This window comes from Phymastichus coffea, unplaced genomic scaffold (genome assembly GCF_024137745.1).
Source record: "Phymastichus coffea isolate CEN01 unplaced genomic scaffold, Cenicafe_Pcof_1.1 PCOF00046, whole genome shotgun sequence".
NCBI classification, from domain to species: domain Eukaryota; kingdom Metazoa; phylum Arthropoda; class Insecta; order Hymenoptera; family Eulophidae; genus Phymastichus; species Phymastichus coffea.
Window position 1 is genome coordinate 418,760 of NW_026706857.1, and position 19,897 is coordinate 438,656.

General features: G+C 35.7%; 1 protein-coding gene across 8 annotated transcripts in view; it reads right to left on the reverse strand.

Moving 5' to 3' along the window:
- Window positions 1-1,133: 1,133 nt before the first annotated feature.
- The window catches only part of LOC131664829 (uncharacterized), a 40,410-nt gene continuing 21,646 nt past the window's right edge, over window positions 1,134-19,897 (reverse strand). For 6 of the 8 annotated variants that reach the window (XM_058936230.1, XM_058936228.1, XM_058936231.1 and 3 more), the window contains 5 exons: window positions 11,653-11,790; window positions 6,941-7,081; window positions 6,696-6,810; window positions 6,021-6,208; window positions 1,135-3,346 (listed from right to left, as the gene is read on the reverse strand). In XM_058936230.1, the coding sequence (XP_058792213.1) occupies window positions 3,069-3,346; window positions 6,021-6,208; window positions 6,696-6,810; window positions 6,941-7,081; window positions 11,653-11,790 (860 nt within the window). In that variant the 3' untranslated portion in view covers window positions 1,135-3,068. Of the gene's footprint in view, window positions 3,347-5,993; window positions 6,209-6,695; window positions 6,811-6,940; window positions 7,082-11,652; window positions 11,791-19,897 lie in introns of all 8 variants that reach the window. The other 2 variants (XM_058936235.1, XM_058936234.1) reach the window with 2 other exon arrangements.

Here is a 19,897-nt window from a genome sequence, read left to right on the forward strand (position 1 = left end):
AAAAGCTGAAAAAGGGTGAAGAGTATAAGAATTTGTATAGAAGTGTATATTTTTGGCTTAAAGAGGATGTTAAGAGGCACTCTGCTCGACGAAAGTAAAGAGAAAGAATCCTTAAACGTCTAAGGTTGTATATTATTTACCCTAATATTTTTCTTACTTCGCTATCGTAATATAATATATTTCATTTATATATATATATAGGATATACCCTCGGAATTATCATCGTAATATATTTATAAAATGCAGCTATACATATCATTATTATAGATAGAATCATTATATACGTAATATATATTCTTGCACCTAAGTACAACTTGATCGCATAAAATTTTTAAACTACGTAAAAACAAGTTGACAAAGATAATAATCCCTCCCATCCCGAAAAAGGAAACCTTCCCCTAATTTCCTTTCAAGATCGGATTTGATCGTACATACAATATATCAACTTTGCACGTGTTCCCATTTAGCTAAAATCTGTATTTTATAGAAATCCAGCATTATACGTCTAAATTCAAAGACAGCGCTACATTTGCACTCAAAATATTTGGGTAAATATATATATATGTGCGCGTCTAAAGCACCTGTCACACATTTAGTGCGCTGAGTGTTAATCAATGGTAATTGCTTGTCGAGTTCAACGACTCTCGTGTGCACGATTATATGCTTGTTACACTGGTTATATGTATGTATGACTACTTTCTAGAAAAATTTTTATCCTCGTCTATTTTTTTTTATTGATTTTCTTCTCCTTTCTTCTAACTCTTCTTTTGTCAAACAGCACAAAGTTTTTCATCTTCTTAATCTTTATGCATAATTTGCTCAAATCTATAATATTTGGTAGAATTACGCGAGGGCATAACAATACCTTAAGCAGCTTTATATTTAATTTTTGTTCGAGGATCGCGCTCGCGCGATCTGCCCTTAAGTAGCATACGTAATCACAGAGTACAGCGCAACGACTACTATAGGTCTCTCCACTATAGTTTTTATTTGAATATAGCTATATTTGCTTTAAATAGAATGTATCATTCATAGAGAGCTCTGAAACAAAAACAAAATAAAGTCGGATAGTTTACGATAGATATTCTGACGATAGATAGATATATATATATATATATATATATATATATATATATATATAAAACCCTTAAAACATGATATTCTTTTTCAATACGCTTAAATTGATATATATTTTTTATCTTTCTGAATATCTTAAATATTTTATATTTGTATAATCATCTCATATAGCACATTATATAATCTCGTATATATAGATTTTAATAATCTTCGTAATCTTTATTATGTAAATTGCGATATTTGTTTTCTTTAATAATAATCATGTACTGATAGCATAGGCACCGAATCGCATATAGAGACGTAAAAAGACGGTTACATAGTTTAGACGTTATTTTTTCACATCGTGGACAGTCTGAGTTGAGTGGTAGTGCGGATTAACAAAACTTTTAATTGTTGTTGATAGTATATATACTAGTCTTTTACATCTTACTAAAAGGGTTTATAATGATACATACGTGATTTTAGGTGACCCAAACATAAATCTTTTGCCTGATTATCATCAAACAGAATTATTTTTTCGTTTTTATAAATTACTACGTCATTGTGTCGATGTTTTTTGTTTGATTGATTTTTGCTTTTTACATGTACTGGTTTCGTATAATATAACACACGTAATTTACATATTTGCATCTTTTCTTCATTTTCTTTCAAGAATTTGGTTTTTAATATAACATTGTAACTGTGTCATGATTATCAATTTTCTTTTGAAATTTTTTCCTGGGTGGTCGATTTACAAAACTTTCATATGGTCCCTTTCGTATGATTACAACTCTTTGTTGGTTAAATCCAATCGATCAACGCTCTTTTCTTTTAACGGTGTGTACACTCTTTTGTCAGCTTGGTTTGTGTCACAAATTTACTTCAAACACGATCAGAGATAACGTTTGTATACGTTAAATGGTATATAGAAAGAAGCTTTGAGACTTATGATTGTAGAATTTTTTCTTTTGAACACTTGTTTGCAAGCATATTTTTGTCCGCGTATATAATGTAAGTAGATAAAATGTAAAATTTATTCAAGATAAAGTAAATGATTGAGAGATTATTAGTCATAATCATAGCTATTTATACAACACCAATTTTACGCCTTTTGAATTCTTAATGTTTTAATACACGCATAAAAACGCTCAATCAGAAAGAAACTCGCGGTTGTTATCGTATTTTTGTTGGATCAAACAAAGTAATGTTTAATTTCATTTCGTCTTAATTTACTCGATGCTTGTTTTTCTCTTTCCATTTATTTGCTTCCCATTTTATCTTATATGCTATATGTATAATTGAATTTACGGCTGCATGTGGAGAAATAAGAAGAAAATTGAAGTTCGATGCTATATCGTTTGATCTAAAATTGTTTCGAATGCAGTGTTACGCATTAGTTGATGAAGCGCATTCTAAGTCAATAAAAATGATGTCGAAAAATTCATGAAGCTTATTATTTATGCGATAAAGACTTATTATTTACGTTTGCCATGAATTCATTTTGTTTGTTCTTCCGAGAAAAGTGAAAAAAGCGCCGTGGCAAAGAACGGCACGGGCGTGTTTTTTATTGTTATGTATTTGCAGTAATTTTTCTTTTCGCGCGGCTAATCTCCACTTCTCATTCTACGCACTACCATATTTTATAAATATAGACGGAAAATTTCTGGCACCCTTTCTGTTAGATTACTGAAATATGGGAAGTTGATAAATCAAATATCTTTTATGATCTTTCTTCATTTCAAACAAAATCGATTGGACATTTACAGGTATACAGACAATTACAGTATATTAAAAATTTGGATAAGATAATTTTCCCGTGTGATATCGATTAAATTAACCTTATACATAATCGACAGTAAGAAAAGTTATATATAATATATTTGCTATCTAAGCGTCACAGTATTGTTGATAAAAATGATAGTTGTAGGAAGTGGCGATCGATGATAGGAGAATAAAGGGAGAGCTAGAGAGAGACTGACTATCAAATAGAAATAGGCGGAGAGGGAAGGGTATTAGGATTTGTCCTCGAGTATCTCGACGGTGACGTTTTCGAGCACAGGCTCCTGATGATTAGGTGGTGATCTGTTGAGCTTGTTGGCAGCTTGACCGCCGGCTTGACTGCCACCACTGCCACGACTCCCACGTCTCGAGCCCATCTTCGATCCTGGCGACAAGGGCGAAGTGCAATGGTCCGTTATTCGGGTATCTTGTATCGGGGCGAATGCAGCACACTCATTGCCGCCGCTGCCGCCACGCTTTCCTTTGTCGTTATTTAAAAGGATTTTCTCATCTGCGTGAGTAATATGTAACAAATTATCATTCTTTTTTTTTCATTCGTGCTTTCATTTTTGTCTTTTCTTTTTTGACAATGCGTGCGAATTTGTTTTTCGTTTGATTCGATCAATGAGACAGCGGCATAGGATGACATGTGTAACGTTATATGTTTGCGAATTAAAGTGCTACCTCTTATATTTGGCAATGGCGAGAGATGCGAGTACCAATTTTAGTCGGGTGGCTACACACAAGTGCTTGTTGGTGCTGACTTTTTCGGTGATGCCATAACTGTATACAAATTTATTAAAAAAACTTTCGTAAATAGCGATTACATAACAAAAAAGGAGCAGAAAAAAGTTTTTGGTTCTTTAAAAATCCTGGATAGACAAAAAGCAAAAGCATTTTATAAACATTTTTCAAATGATGATTCGAGTTTAGATATTTAAAAGGCTACGTGTGGAGTTTAATGAATATAATGACGCTTTTTATAAGACGTCATCATTATGTGGTATAGAAAAAAGAGAGATAGAAAACAGATTTTTAAGAGTAAAAAATATAGTTCAAAAAAAATTTGTTGTCTAAAAAGACGTGACGCATTTAACATATAACGTTAAACGTGACAGAGACATTCAAACACAAATATATCAAAAACAGTTCCAAGATCGAAGAGAAAAATAAGTGAGTGGCTATAAGTAAATTTTGTACAACATTGTAAGATGGAACTATTTTAAATTACTTGTTGATATCGCTAATAATCCAAAATAAATTATTTTGTCTGAATCATCAGTCATGGAAAGCTAAATGTTATTTTATTTTCAAACAAGAGACATTCTACAAGATTCAGTATTACTCAAACTGTTACATATACATGTTACTTTCCTTTAAAAATTGCGAAAATCCTTTTTGTTATCGACAAAGAAGCATAAGCAAACACTGCTATATTACTATTAAGGCTTTTCGCAGTGCATGTTGCAGTAAAAATTGAACATCATTGATTGCATATTAAGATCCGCAAGAGAAATTATTCTAAAGAACAAATAGTTAGAAAAATATATTGCATGACAGTATTAAATTTTCAGAATAAATGACGTGCAAATAAGTCTGGCGATATGTTGCTCACGTGTGAAATGCTTTTTCTCCTCAAATTAGACACGTAATTTCCATTACAAACGCAAACGTAACTGCGCTATTTCCACTGACAGATCTTCATAGTTAGTTCTATTCTACGTTCCGAGTAATTATCCATCGAAATGACATTTGCACACGCAAGCATTCACCAGTCTTCATTTGCCCACGTTACTTTTGCTCTGATCGATAAAAATTCAATAGCTGCAATTGCAATTGCGTATAATTTAAGATCATAATATTTCAAAAAGAATTCTCCATGTGAGCTTTCAAGGCCATTTTACATATTTCATTTTCATAAAAAAGTGAGCACTAGAACGAGTTCACATAGTCGCTGAAAAAGCTTATTATAAATCAATTAATTTATCAGGCAAACCCAAGCAAAGAAATATCAGAACATTAGCATCCAAGCACAAATTATTTAACTAAAAGTTTTTCTATGAACATCTCATTGCAATTACTAAGCTAAAGGTCATTAGCAGGCGAAAGGAGAGCACGAAACATTCAAGATTTTGGCGTCACCAGGCTAAAACTGACTAAAATATACATGCAGGTATGGGACGTTTTGGCTCGTGCAATATGAAAAGTGCAAAAAAGACAGCCAGAAAGAAGCGAGCATATACGAACGTTGCTCGCACTTCATAAAAAAACAGCGCCTGGCCAAACGAAGCTTGCAGCGCAACTAACGTGCAGAAATGGGATGGGTAGGAAAAAAAGAGAATTATCATGTGCGCGCGTGCAGTAGCTTTTGTGTGCGCAAAAAACAGTTACGAATGAGAGAGAGAGAGAGAGAGAGAGAGAGAGAGTTAATTACGAGGAAATGGAATTATGAGAACGTCAAGTTGTATAGGAGCGGTTATCTCTTTCGGCGTCTGTCCTTGCGAAATTCCGCTCCTACTACGTCTTGTTTCTGTTTGTTCGTGATGAACGCGAGGCCAGTCTTTTCGATTTCGTCAGTTTTTGTTCAAGAGCCAAAATAACCGATGTAGTACATACAATTTTGACGTTTTTTACGTGATTGAAAATGAACCGTGAGGTAGATAAAGAGATAGTAAAAAGAACTGTAAAAGTGTCGTAGAGATATAAGAGGGATGAGAGAAACAGCAAATGAGATAAAGAAAGATGATGACAATAATGTTGATTCACTTAACTAGAGCAAGTGCAGTCAGTTTCAAGAGACAGCCTCGGATAAAATCTAGTTAGAATAGAGAGGTTTCAACAGTACCTACGTACATACTTATTTGGTCAAAAAAACAACGTACGCTAGGTGAGATTTCATATCTTTTCCGTTCTCTTACTTTCATAAAAATCAAGATCAATAGTAATAGTAGCAATAGTAATAGAATAGTAACAACGAACGAACGAACCGTATATATATATATATGCATATTGTACATATACAAACGTTTTCATATAATAGGGTCATGTTCTTAAGAAGGTGAATTCGGACAGTAGAGATTAGAAAGTTGTAGTTATATGTATATATAATATGAAAACTTCTTGCTTGCTTAGTAAGTGAATTGAATAAAAACCCGTACGGTTAACTCGCTGTGAGTGTTTCGCACCTTGCGAGGCGTTCGGCGAGTGGGCGCGCAATGAGGCCATCGAGGGTTGCCTCGACGGTCCTCTCACGCTTGCTCGCGAACCACGTCGCTCCTGGCCATGCAGCAGTTTGTTGTCGCGCAACAGCGACACGTTCATCAGCCTAGCATTTGGCGTATTGAAGATTGTCCTATTGTCTCGCCAACGTGCCCTGCAATACACAAACATACCATTTGTACTGTGACTCTTCGTTCGCTATGTGTAATTTACTTTTCGATCCGATACAATTAAACAAAATCATGATATCACTAATGATTGAGACAAGGAGTAAAGGTACAATGGTCTTTGAAAAAATTGTAGGTATTGTTATGAAGAAAAAATTCTTCTCTCTGTGGAAGTTCACGTTTAATAAGATTATATACATCGATTCGTTTTCAAACGTGTCAATATTAAGAAATTGTCTAACTAACTTACTCTACTATTAAAACATCCTACTCGATATATACTAATTAGAGTTCTAATATTTTATTTCGCAATCAAATGTCGAATTAGAATTTCAATTTCGGTGAATCGTTAAATAAACTCGAAATAATGGAAGATCAGTAGGCGCGCGGTGCTTCTAGTAAATAACAAATTAGATAAATAGAAGATTTAGTGATCGCTCAAGTATATATTTATCAGTCGTTGATATTACGTACTGGCTAAATAGCCTTAGAACGATGCAGATGATGATGAACATGAGTGCCATACCGGCGAGAATGCCGATCATCGCCGGGTCTACGTATCTCAAGTCCTGTGGCTCCTTTACCTCGGCTGCGGAATAAAATGACAGAAAAGCAACATTCAAGATATATACATATACGTGCAAAAAAAGAAATATCATGAATATCGTAAGCTCATGAAATAAACATAGTCGAATAGCAATTTGAGAGCTGTAGCGTACCGATGCACTGGATCGAGCCATCCTTGTTCTGCACGGGCACCTTCTCGAAGATGCAAATGCACCGGCCGTCCCGGCATTCCGTCTGGGCAACGCTCACCTCGCATTGCTCCGTGAAGAAGCACGACTCGTTGATATTCGCCGCTGAAAACAAGATCAACGTGAATTCTCCTCCTTTAGCCACGCCTCCACGTGAAAGAGAATATATTTGGCCGATGCTCTTCGGCTGCAGATAGCAGTCGAACAAGGCAAAAAACGAGCACTTATTGTAACGCGAGCGGATGAAGAGAATTCCCGTCAGCCGAGAGAATCGTTAAAATTTTCTTTGAATGCGCATGGTAACGGGAGACTCGACAAAAAAATGCTAAGACAGATGACAGATTCCGCTATTCTGACACCAGACTCCTGCCTTTTAAACGCCATGATTCTCTATAGAGGTCGGTGCGATCGCGTGAAATATGGTAATTGTCGCTGGATTTAGGTTAATAAACACGACGAGCAGGTGCTTCTCGCGCGTTTAATGGAGAAATACAGCGTTCGCTATTTCCTTTTTAATGCGCAACCGCGAACGGCGTCGGAGAGCCATTGTGCAACGCAACACCCGTCGCTAGTCGTCCATCCATTTTAATCAGCGGCCTCTTTCCTACTTCGCACTACTAACGGATTTATTTCGTAAGTACTTGACTTGACGAGGAATCTGCAAAAAAATTTTTCTCCACGCTGTGTCATTTGCCTGATGACAAAGATTATCGTTTTAACTGGTGTACACGCTAGAAAATATTTGACTATCCTGTAACCTCATTTTTTATTTCTTATTTATTACCGTAGTTAACATGGCAACAACTTTTTCAAGACATATATTAAGGTGCCTGTGCGAATATTTTCAGTTTATTCAAATTCTACCCACTTTATCGTCGACGGCAGAAGTCGTTGATAAATCAGAGTCCAAAAAAATGTCTAGATGAAAATCACGTGTAATAAATTTGATATGTTCCGCGCGAGACACTAAGTTGACGAGAAACCCTTATAATATAACTACGACGATACATCTTCGGCTAGCGATCGCCTGAATAACATTCATACGTACGGAAACACCGTGAAATAAAGCTAAAACGAAATTACGCGTAATAATTTTTCGTAGGCGGTCTACCAATTAAAATTAAATGTCATTAATTCGAAGCAGCCACGACGACGATTCAGCAGATTATAAATAAAAATTTCGATTGCATAGCAATTACGTCATGTGAAGTCACGTATAAGTACGGAATTATTAGAGTGAGCACATAATATATAATAATTAGATTTTCTCATCCAATTAAATCACATAATCAGTTAAGCGTAGCATGACTGGCTACGTAGCGGCGCGCCGTTGCCTATTGAATTACACGCAATCGAGAGAAGCGATATTCTCGGCAGAGCTCGTCGCGGACGTCGCTCATATACGTTATACGTTAGTCAAGGGTAATTGAATATTCGCCGCTAAATAGGCCGATAAGCCTTCGTGTGCATGCGTGCGCGCGCGCGCGCGTGTGTGTATGTGTGCCTTTAGATCTCCTAGACAGGAATTCTCCAAGGTAATATCGCTCGCAAAGATATTGGCAAGTGAGCATACTATATCATGCATACACACGCAAGCATTATAATGCATTTTCAAATATTTCAGTAGGGTATAGGCCACTTTTTCTCACTGTCGGTGTTTGCTTAATAAATCAATATTTTTAACTTCCAAATGAATCATACCTGCGATTAATTTTTATCCAATGCTGATAAATTATTTGTAATTTCCAAAGTGCCGATTTTAATTACCGCAATCAATTGACTCTCCCTTTAGCTCCTCCTTGCGTATTTCTTTAGCATAAGCATAATGGCAAGCAATAAGAGTCTACGGAGGGAGTAAAAAAACCCTGAAAACTCACTAATGCGAAAAGTTTGCTTTCTCTCTCTTCTTGCACCGCGGCTGGCAACTACTTTGCATTTTACTTGCTGCTGCTGCTGCTACTACTCTCTTCAAGAGCTTCTGGAAAGTAATTCGAGCTTATCGCGTCTTGCTTTTCTCGCAGCCTCCGCAGTGTGCTTTCACTCGCTGCAGCGTATACAAACGAATTCATAAGTATCGAACGATCTTAATGTAATTGAGATTGAAACTCCACTCGTCGCAGGCCGCTCTCGCAAATCTTAATAGACTTCGCGAGGATTTCGAATGGAAAAGAACGCGTTGTTGTGAGTTTTACTAAACTTGTTCATTAGACAAAATCGAACGTTCAAGTTTACCAAATTTTTAATAATTATCATTTCGTTTTCGATAAGAATCTGAGTATTTCCAGCGTACGCCTATGATAAAATTAACTGTCAAAGTGAATTAAAAGTTGGTATAAATTTGGCGTTGAAAATGAACGTTTCTAAACTGCTAATTGCTCTTATACACGTTTAGGGCTCGCGCCGAGAGTGGGAAAAATATTATGAATGTGAAAGAAATGAAAGATAAGATTTTTGGCCTAAGACATATTCACTTGGTATTTCTTTTACGCTCAAACTAAATATATTTCATCTCTCCCCACCTACATACTCATTCATTCGCTAGGATATGCATTGGTTTTTATTTGTGAAAATGCTCTTATTCTTGAGGATTTCTATGACGTTGAAAGTTACTTATAGAAAAAAAAATGAATTCTAAATTCTGTAGTGACGATCGTGAAACTTTTTTTTTTTTCAGAAATCTGGTAAATTTTAAAACTATATAAGTAGAATAAGTCGATTTCAGTCAGACGTGTAATAAATCATTTCTTTTTTTCATATTCAATGTATAGCAGTATTTTCTGTACTTCAGAAATTCAACAGAGAAAGAGAGCAAAACGTCAATAAATGTTGATGTGGCAATGTAAGCTCGACAAAAGAGCTTCGGGTATTCAATTCATTGGCTCTTCGAGTCTGTCGTCGTGAAAGGCAAATACAAATAAAAAGCTTGAAAATTGAGAGGCGCGGAGAAACTACAGAGAGTAAGAGATGGAGCCCTCTTGTTACGCTTATCGGAATTTATGTCATCTAGAAGTGGTTATTCTTCGAACACCTCTTCTCTTTTTATTCTTTGTTAATTTCTATCATTACTTCTTTGAATGTTACGGAAACGCACTAACTCGCTGAATCAGTGAAACAGTTAGAAAAAAAGCTGAAATCATGGGTAACGAGTAATGAAAAAAGGAAACGATACTAAACCTTGGAAGGTCATAAAAAGAGAGCAGATGAGTCATTGGATGAGAAAAAAAAATTAATAGCAAGTGGCGGAAGGAAGAAAACCCTTGACCATGCGAGGAAGAAAAATGATGAAAAAATGAAGATAGGAGATAATAAGAAAATAAATTAAGTTTTTTAAATGCTCAAGAGCGACAAAAGAAAAATTGTGTGATTTAATGCTTTACGAGGAAGTTATTCCATTAAGTAATAAAAGTCAACGTGTTTGGAGACACGACCATTGAATCATTTGATCTTAAAGATGCTGCCTACTAATTTCATAACGTATTAAAAGATCTGATTTGTATTCTTTGCAAATGCCCTGTGCAAGATGATAATATTCTTTGAACCAAATCTCTTACTGTAATTCGCGCGTAATCGCCGGTAGCAACGTCTTTCATCGACGATGCGTGAAAATCAGAGAACGGATATTCGATTATGGTAATCTAACGAGGTAACACTTCGCAAAAATCGATCGTGGTAAACACGCACTTATACAAAGTAGGTGCTATAGTGATAAATCATTTCTGGATGTATAGGCAATAAAGCGCGGTTTGAACAATCTTAATCAAGTAAGAAAGTTATTGCGTAGTAGAGTTTATGTGTGCGTATACACATGCGGGCGAACGGCAACAATAAACGTTTGGAGGATCGATTTGTGTTCGCAGCCCTTGTTTTCAAGTGGCGCTCGATCGCGGCGTGCTATACCTGACGTATCACTTATCCGTCACCACTCCCACTTCCTCCCACTTCGACTTAGAAACCCGAAGCTAGCGTTAATTAAAACGACCTAAGAACCTCAATTATACTATGCTGCCCGTGTTTTTATTACGCGTGTGGCGTGTCTCTGTTTAGACACTAGAGTTTGAGTTTACGTGACTTGTTAAACGCTAGAATGCAAAGTTTTTAATCTTTAAAATCAATATAATAAATCTAAAGATCTTAATTTTTAAACTACGTTCTGAACTTCGCTTCATTTCTTTTTTATAAACTGATCGTTAACACTCTGAGCAATATTCTTGTTAGATGTAATAAGTTTCCGTTTCAGTAACGTTCATTGCACTGTACAACACTGTTTATGACTAAGTTATGAAAAAGATGCACGAACGCATGTTCCATCTGCTGCCGGAAGCTCCTTATTAATTTTAATAACGGAAAATTAAGAGACTGAACGCGACAATACAAAGGTCGCAAGTTTTTGTAGCAGAACGAAAGCTTGCAGTCCAGTAGTTTAAAATTACGTTTAAATTTTCCGACACTTGTTTTTAATAAAAAGATAGATTTAATAATTTTTAGTGAGATTAAATTATATCAAGTACTTGTTCATAATTATTTTTCAAATTGTAGTAACGACTGTATCGTGATAAAGATCGCTTCACAATGAAGGAATTCGAGTTTGACTTATTCTACAGAAAAGAACGAAGTTTTCCACGCGATTCCGCAGAAAAAAGTTCGAGAAGAAAATAGTTGAGAGAATAAAAGCTCACCGTGTCCGCATTTGTCGATGTGATTGGTGGCGCGGAATTCTTCTCTGCACAGACATCTCCTAACCTTAGGGTCGCAATAAGAGCCGTCGAAGCCGCACTCGCGATCCTCTGTGCATTCGTCGCTGAACTTTAGCGTACCTGTAAAAAAAGGAATTTTCAATTCGACCGCTTTCTTTTTTACACTTTTCATTTTATATTTTTATGTGATATACAATATTGTTTTTTTGTGGTATCGTTTGGGCTTTAAGGGGATGCCATACTTTTATTTTACCGACTTTTTCTATGAGGTGTGTTTTCTCCTAAAATACGCATCGAAGGACATTCATGTTTCGACTAAGAATTGATTGTTAGATAATAAAGCAAAGTACGATGAACTCGTTGTTGAAATTGACAAAAATTACATTTCTAACACAAAATTAGATCAATAATTTTATCTGAGAAAAATAAACACTCGCCATAAAATGTTGCTATAGAAATAAAAAATTGTTGTCGATTTTATCAATAAGTCGACCATACTTCGCTTTAATATCTAATAATTAATTATTAACCGAAGCATGAACGTCCTCCGTTACGTATTTTAGAAGAAAATATGCCCCAAAGAAAAAGTCGATAAAACAGCGGTATGGTATCCATAAATTTAAAATAATTTTGATTTTAGGAAAATTGATATATCGTTCCTGTTTTAATTTGTAAATAGTAGTATTCCATTAATCTTGTTAAATGTAGCTTTTTGTTTGAAAAAGTTATACAAAAACCCATTCTATTCTTGCATTTACTTGCAGTTTTTTTCAAAGAAGAAATAAACACAATGTACTCAAGAAACAGCTCGGGTGAGTTCCTGCAGAATAACAAAATCAATCGGATACCTTGGAAACATTTGCTTTTCAATTTGAATTCACACTTCACGGTTCAAGAATATTGTATAGTATTGAAAAGAAAGTTTAGCAGAATATATCTCTATATATTCTAAAACAATACGTATTTCATGCACTTCTAGTCGAGAAAATAAAGTAAACTCTGCTCGTGCCATTTTTTTTCGACTTCACATTCAAAATACGTCTTTTTCGAAGTGCAACAACAAAAAATCAGGTCTGTGTAGCTTGTAGCAGAAATTTAAAAAAATGCGTTGCGTGCTCACGACTGAAATGCCTGTATTTAAATCTGACCTAGATCGTGATAATACTTTTAAAACATTTTACATTTTAATAAAGTAACGCTATCGAGTCAACGTACCACCGCTTTTTTTTCTCAAACTATGTGCCTTTCCGCGAATTAAGAAAAAAGCTTTTAAAAATTTGATATCCCGTGAAAAATACATGGCCTAGAGACTGACATCATCGAAACAAGGTTCCTCTTCGGATTTCGTCGCGTCGTTAGCGCATCCCACGTAAAATGCAGTGAAGCATAGTTCCTTGAGAGACGAGAGACTAGAAAGCTCGGAGAAGGGGCAAATGCGGTGGTCTTGCTTCTGGGCAAAAGTTGAAGTTTAAGCTTTGCCACGACGGTAACGACGACGTCTTAATCCTTGCTAGATACCAGAGCCAATTCTCTCTAAGTGATAAGCGCGCGATAGTGTATGCGAAGCGTGGGCAAGAGTCACTTTATTACCTCAAGTCTTATGAATTTTTTATTTCCACGTATTACTTACGAAACCAGTAATTAGATCGTTTAACGTTTAATACTAATCTTCTTAGCCTATCCTACTATGATTTCTTAAACTCCTTGTATATTGTGTTTTTTAATTAGAAAACTGGAGAATTTGGAAAATGCATGCATCTTCTGAATGATCTTCCATCTTCAATTTCAATCATTCGTTCAAATTTCAATACCTACTGTTTTACTGCTGAAACATTTTACTCTGTGATTCATTTTCTCTGAAATTCGTATTTCAAAAGTCCAACTTAACAAAAGTCCATCAAAATGTCAAACGGGAAATCCCGTAACGTGATAATCGGCGTCATTCCAATCCTCAAAAGGCCGTTCGCTTTGAGAATATGCATTTACTATCCTTCGTAATCAAGAATAAAAGAGAAATCTGGATAAAAGCAAAAAAAAATTACATTGTCTCAAAGTGCTTCTCGGACCTTCATTTATCATATAAAATTACAATAAATCTTTAATCCATAGATCTACGTATACAATTGCTTCTCGCAACGATCGAAATGCAATTTACAACATCAAAGTGGCTTTGTCTCTCGTCGCTCACGTCGAATGTAACTGATCGTGTTAGCCGCGAGTCAGCGGCTTGTGCGTCATATTACGAGCTTCGAGGCTGAGTGCTAAATGCTAGGTTTCTACCTCGCTGAACCGTCGACACTGAATTAAACATGTAGCAGTGCAGCGGCAGCAAACCACGCTTTGGGCTTTTGCACACCACGCGTGGCTGCTGCTTTTCGTTTTAATAGTCGTAGGCCAGCAACTTCAGAGAAAGCGAACTGGTTCATTTGCTAAATGCTCTGTTGCTCGCGCGCTTGTTTGCTCAGTTTTTTAACGGAGCGGCTCCCCCTTATGGCCTACAATTCAGATTTTTTTCGCAATTGACATTTTGATCCTTTTTTTTCTTGATTTTTGCTTTTGATAGCTGCTGGTATATACGACTTCATCGTTTTCCACTACTCTGCTCTGTTTACTATTTTAAATAAACGGCTTTTTACGATTTTGATGGAATTAAGCACTTCTTACGAAAAAAAAGAATTTTGCTATGGAAAATAGTAACTTTATTTTTCACGAATACAACTATTGAAATTCAATTAAGAGAAATTTCTTGAGTTTTAACTTTCCAATTACAATTGACTACTGTAACATTTACAACCTTGCGAAAAGTACTGTTAGATTGGATTATCCATCGACACAGTATGCAGAAGTATTATTATTTTTTTGTAATATTATCTCAAAGCCAAAACGGATGTACGGAAGTAACAATTGACAGTATGTTGGTTGTCTAAAATTGACGCATCGCCGCAGAGCAGCCCGACCTACAATGAATCAAGCCACGCACCTCACTTGCTTTCACGTCCAAAATTGAAATGTCCATAATTCAATAGTGAGGCAACGGAAGCAGCAGCTGCACCAAGATAATCGGGCTCAAATAGAGAGAGAGAGAGAGAGAGAGAGAGAGCATGTCGCGCATTTTGACCCCAACTGAACTCTTCGATTTTTTTTGCAGAGGTGAAAGTATATACATGGCGGTGTATATATCTGACCGAAGATGGAAGGTGTGCCAGTCGGACAAATGAATTTCATGTCTATTTTAGATGCTCGTAGAGTAACACGTGGCACGTACAAAACTCACTGTACCTTGAATTTATTATTATTAACGACGAGCGTTGTTCGATCATAATTAATCAATCAATAGTTCGAATTGATTTCGGATTCAACGTTTAAATTAAACATCAGTTTCATTTTCCATTGGGACTGTAAATTTAGAATAATCACCGTGAATCGGGACTAATTATACGTGTTCAAAATCTTTTCCAAGCTTTAAAACTTTTATCTTCCTAGGTGTATCTAATTTTGATACTTCATTAACACTCGCCGTTTTCAAAAAGGAAATACTTTTAAAAGTAGCACGTGCATACATTTCCATCTACAAAGGCTATCATGAAGTCAAGTGACTTTCTCTTTTTTTTTTCAATCGAGTTTAAGTAATTTCAAGCTATTCATTTTTACCGCTATAACTTCAAGTGCAGACTAAAAATATCTTGGCACTGATTTCCGGAAGAATCTCAAGTGAAGCATATTGACGTGGCTTCGTGTCAAATTTGGCATCGACTTTTCTTTCAACAGACTCGCAATGTGACCGAAAATTTATTAGCCAAGCTTTTCCATTGTGCAATACTCTGTGTGAAAATAGTAGTGCGCGTGCGAGATTGAAATCAAAATTGAAAGATTGAAAATATCATATCCATGTTTTTTCATTCCTCAATGCATATATCGATTGCATTCGGCAAAGACAATTAATTAGCAAATGTTTATTCATTAGCGCGCACATCATTTGGCTTTCGTTAAGTACAAGCGCGCCATAACTCATTGTCTATACAACGAGGTATACATGTCAATAAGTCAATTTAATATACGCAGCGGATTAAGTGCTGGTATATTTATGCAGGATAACGTCGGTCTACCTGATCATCACGTTGATCCTGCAAAATCGATACTATGTAGATGTCGACACGTCGCAATGTATATTCCGGAAGGATCGATTGAAACTTGAACAGGCAAATTAGTCTGAATTAATCAAGTCGACTTTCGTTTTGTCATTCTTATATTATATAGACGTATCGATCACATTGTGAATTTATGAGTCTATTGTTATAACCTTTCTAAAAAGATAGCTCATTAAATAATATAAACTTCGGGCGCATAGTTTAATAAAATGAATGTTTAAAAAAGGCTCTGCACGAAGACGAAATATGCTGATATGGAAATAGCTATCGTATCATGAGATTGGAAGAGACTACTAGTAATAAATGGGTGCATGAATAACGAACGACCATTAATGGCTTCCTGCCAAAACCCATTTTCAAGTATGCATTCACTGTACCGCATTGTGATATGAGATTTGCTGTTTTCCATTTGAAAAGTTTGTTCGTCATACGCACTCCGGGATTACTGTGATTTTCAGTGTAATATCTTTGTTCAAATAAACATGTACGAATAATAATAATAATAATAATAATAATAATAATAATAATAATAATAAAGCATAGTGATCAATACTTTTGCTTTTGTTAAGTAAAACTTTACGACTGTTCGATTATTCATTCATTAAAAATGCGAACACGACGAAATTCGTTTCATAATCAATGGCTTTGTCAAACGTACATCAATTATATACTCGCTTCATTCGCACTTTTACGTGAATCCAATTTCAATAAAAATAACGCACCGTATCGCATACTGTAAATATACAGTTCCCGTTGTATTGTAGATTAATTTATCACGTGCAGACATTCCGTTTCGAATACTGAAACACCTGTATTGAAATGCTAATGCGAGTGAATGAATTCATCGGTTTTTTAATCGTATACCTGATGCATTTGGTAGGATCATTAATATCGAGCTTTACAAAAATTTTGTTTCGCTAGTAAATAGAAAAATAGAGTGTACCCGTTGGGAATTTGCGAATTTTATTTGGAACCTATAATACGACTTTAATAGCCCTGATAAAAGGCAAAGCCACGGCAAACTTTCCGACACTCTGTTATCCATGCGTCAAGCTGATATCTCTCACCCTGGATGCTATAAAAAAATCAGCCACGTTCTTATCGCTAATAGTGATTATGGGAAAAGACGCAGTTATCGCGAAAAGCAAGCATTTTTGTTTTTTCTTCTTTTTGCGTCACAAATGTTTTTCTTAAATTAATCGCTCGTTTATATAGAAGACACGGAACTGAGATTATAGAATGTATGTCTGCGATGAATATACATTGTAAGTGCAATGCGCGATTACAGTCTGAATTGCACTCTCATTAGTGTGAAGGAAAACCCTAACAATGCACGTTTAAGTGTATTTCGCAGATTTGATAGCGTTTGAGGATTCTGTGTGTAATAATCTGGAAGATAATGATTGCCATGCAAAATAAATTGCCTCCTGCAATTTCATCATTTTCAATATAAAGCTGTAAATAATATAAACTTTCTGAAGATTTTTTAATCCCAATTAAGCAATTATTAAAAAATAAATGTCTTTCCATTATAGCTTGTAAGCTGCTACAATTCTATTACTTTACAAGCAGCTATAAAATCCATTTAATTTCCAATAAATTGAACGTGTAAAACACATCGCAATTGATTAACCAATACAACTAAAATTCGTCACTCAATAAACACTTACAAAAAAAAAATTAAAAAAAGATTCTCCCATCGATGTAAAAAGAAACGAACCAAAGTGTAACTGTAGTCAGCCACGAACGGTTGATTTATCGTTTCCGTATGGATTAAGCCGATGTCAACAAGCTCCCGGAGCTCGCTGCTATGATATTTGGTGTGTATGATCCAGCTTCTGTAGATTGTGCCGCCTCAAGTAACCCAACGAGTCCTCGACGACAGCGTTTATCGAGCAACTTGACAAATTGTATGTGATACAATACACCCTGCGCGAATTTCAGGGATTAGCATGAGCGTATAGCTCGCTTGGTTTATTAATTGATACATACGTACACACAAGTCGTGTGAAATATTGACGATGATAAACTCATCGAGCATACGGGCCACTGACCTCAATCTAAACCCGCATGTAAAGCCTCGCCGAAAAAGGATAATCGATTGTAAAATATTGATTGGCCTGGCTTATATGTCTGTGCAATAAACAACGCTGTTAGCTTATGTGGGTGGGCCGTAAAAGTTGGAGCCAGCCACTTGCGCTAGGCAGTTGTAAAGCTCACGCTTTGGTCATACGACTCTCTGCTATTTCTCATTGCTCAATAGATTTTTTACCAGGAATCCTGCTTCCATGTTGTCCGATTCTTTATTTGGAAGATGCGCATTACTTCGACAATGGTTACGATTGGTTTGTTGTAATAAGCGTCGAAGATGAAAAGAGGCACACGAATCAGCAAAGTAAAAGCCCATGGCTATGTAATTGCTGTATATGTAACGCAAAGCTTGCTGCAAGTTGCAGCTCTCTCTCTTTCTCTCTCACGCTCGGGTCAATCCACGCCGTCGCCGGTCGAAAGTAGGTCAGCGGCTGCGCGAATCGTGGCAGACTGCCAATGACTCTCACCTGCCGCCACTGCAGTTTTGCGCCGCGCCACCGATTCTTTGAATTTCTCAAGCTCCCCTTTCTTGATTTTCCTGCGATGTTGCTCACCGCGTGTATTTAACAATGCATTGTATGATCCATTGCACTATATTTTTGATGTCCAAAGATTTGTTTATACCGGATATCAGAGTCAAAAACCGAAAGATGAACCATTTATTTAGGTTGCTGTGTATAAGATTACGTGTAAAGTTTATGTATATCCTATCGATGCTTCATTTATATAATTAGTAGATTTAATGTTTCAGAAAAAGGTCAACTCGTCCCGATTAAAGTTCAACTGAAAACATGTCAACGTTTCTAAATTGTAATTTAATTGGGTCATTCATATTTCACAAAGAAAGTCTATCTTAAGATAAGAATATTCAACGCGCATAAAATTTGCAAAATATCACAAAGATGTTTTTGAAGTTTGTTGCGAATGCACGTGGACGATAGAATTTTAATCAGAACCGTAACTATTTCTGCTTGACGTGCGTCTATACGTAGCTATCTAGATTTTCGAAAAATTTTCGTACAAAGTCATCGACAAAAGCGGGGCAATTTTGTCATAGCAGAAAAGAAGTATTGATTTCCGACATAAGAGTATTTTAATAAAATATTTTCTTTGGAATTCAATTGCTTGGCATCCAATTTCTCTTATCGTTTACCTTTAAATTTTCTGTATAAAACATTTTCCTTTTCTACCAGACCGACGTCCTTTTTAGATTATTTGCCCTATACTATATATATCCTTGAAGTCATTTTCTTTTGCCTCTACTTTAGGCATCACGATTCTTTTCTTCGAGCTCTTTTTATTCTGCGAGATAATCTAAAAAGCGTGAGATGCATGGCTGTATTCACTGCAAAATATTTTTCTGTAGAAAATGTATTATATATCAAGCTCAAGATGATGCCACATTACATCAATCTCGTGGGCAATAATGAGTCAGAAATTTTGTGCTATATTTATAAGAAAAATGATATGTCCATCAACTAATCATCAGCTCGACAGTATGCTATCACTAGATAAAAAAGATCCGCTAAATTCAACAACCAATCCTTCGAAAAATCAATCACTGGATTGATGCGGCAAGCAGCGCAACGTCGGCATTTGCTAAACATGTATCTTTATTTGCTGGCTCGCTACTGCAGTTACATAAATTATCCGAGATTAACCATGACACAACTGCACTAAATAATAGCGCCCAGGGACATTGCGCGTGCGCGCGCAACGGCTGCTTAAGTTAGTGATTATACGCTTGCTGCGAATTTTTTTCATGTAGTAAAATATAGCTGCTGTACAGATAAACACTTCTAGTTTTACATAACAATGAATGCTGATAAGCCTATTAAGAAGACTTTACTAATCAATCTACAATGATTAAAATGACAAAAAGAAGTATTTGTTTCCTTTAATAATTTTATCGATAATAATTCGTGTTATATATCTATTCATTATATTATTACGTGTGTGAGTTTATTTATATTAATTCTCATAAACAA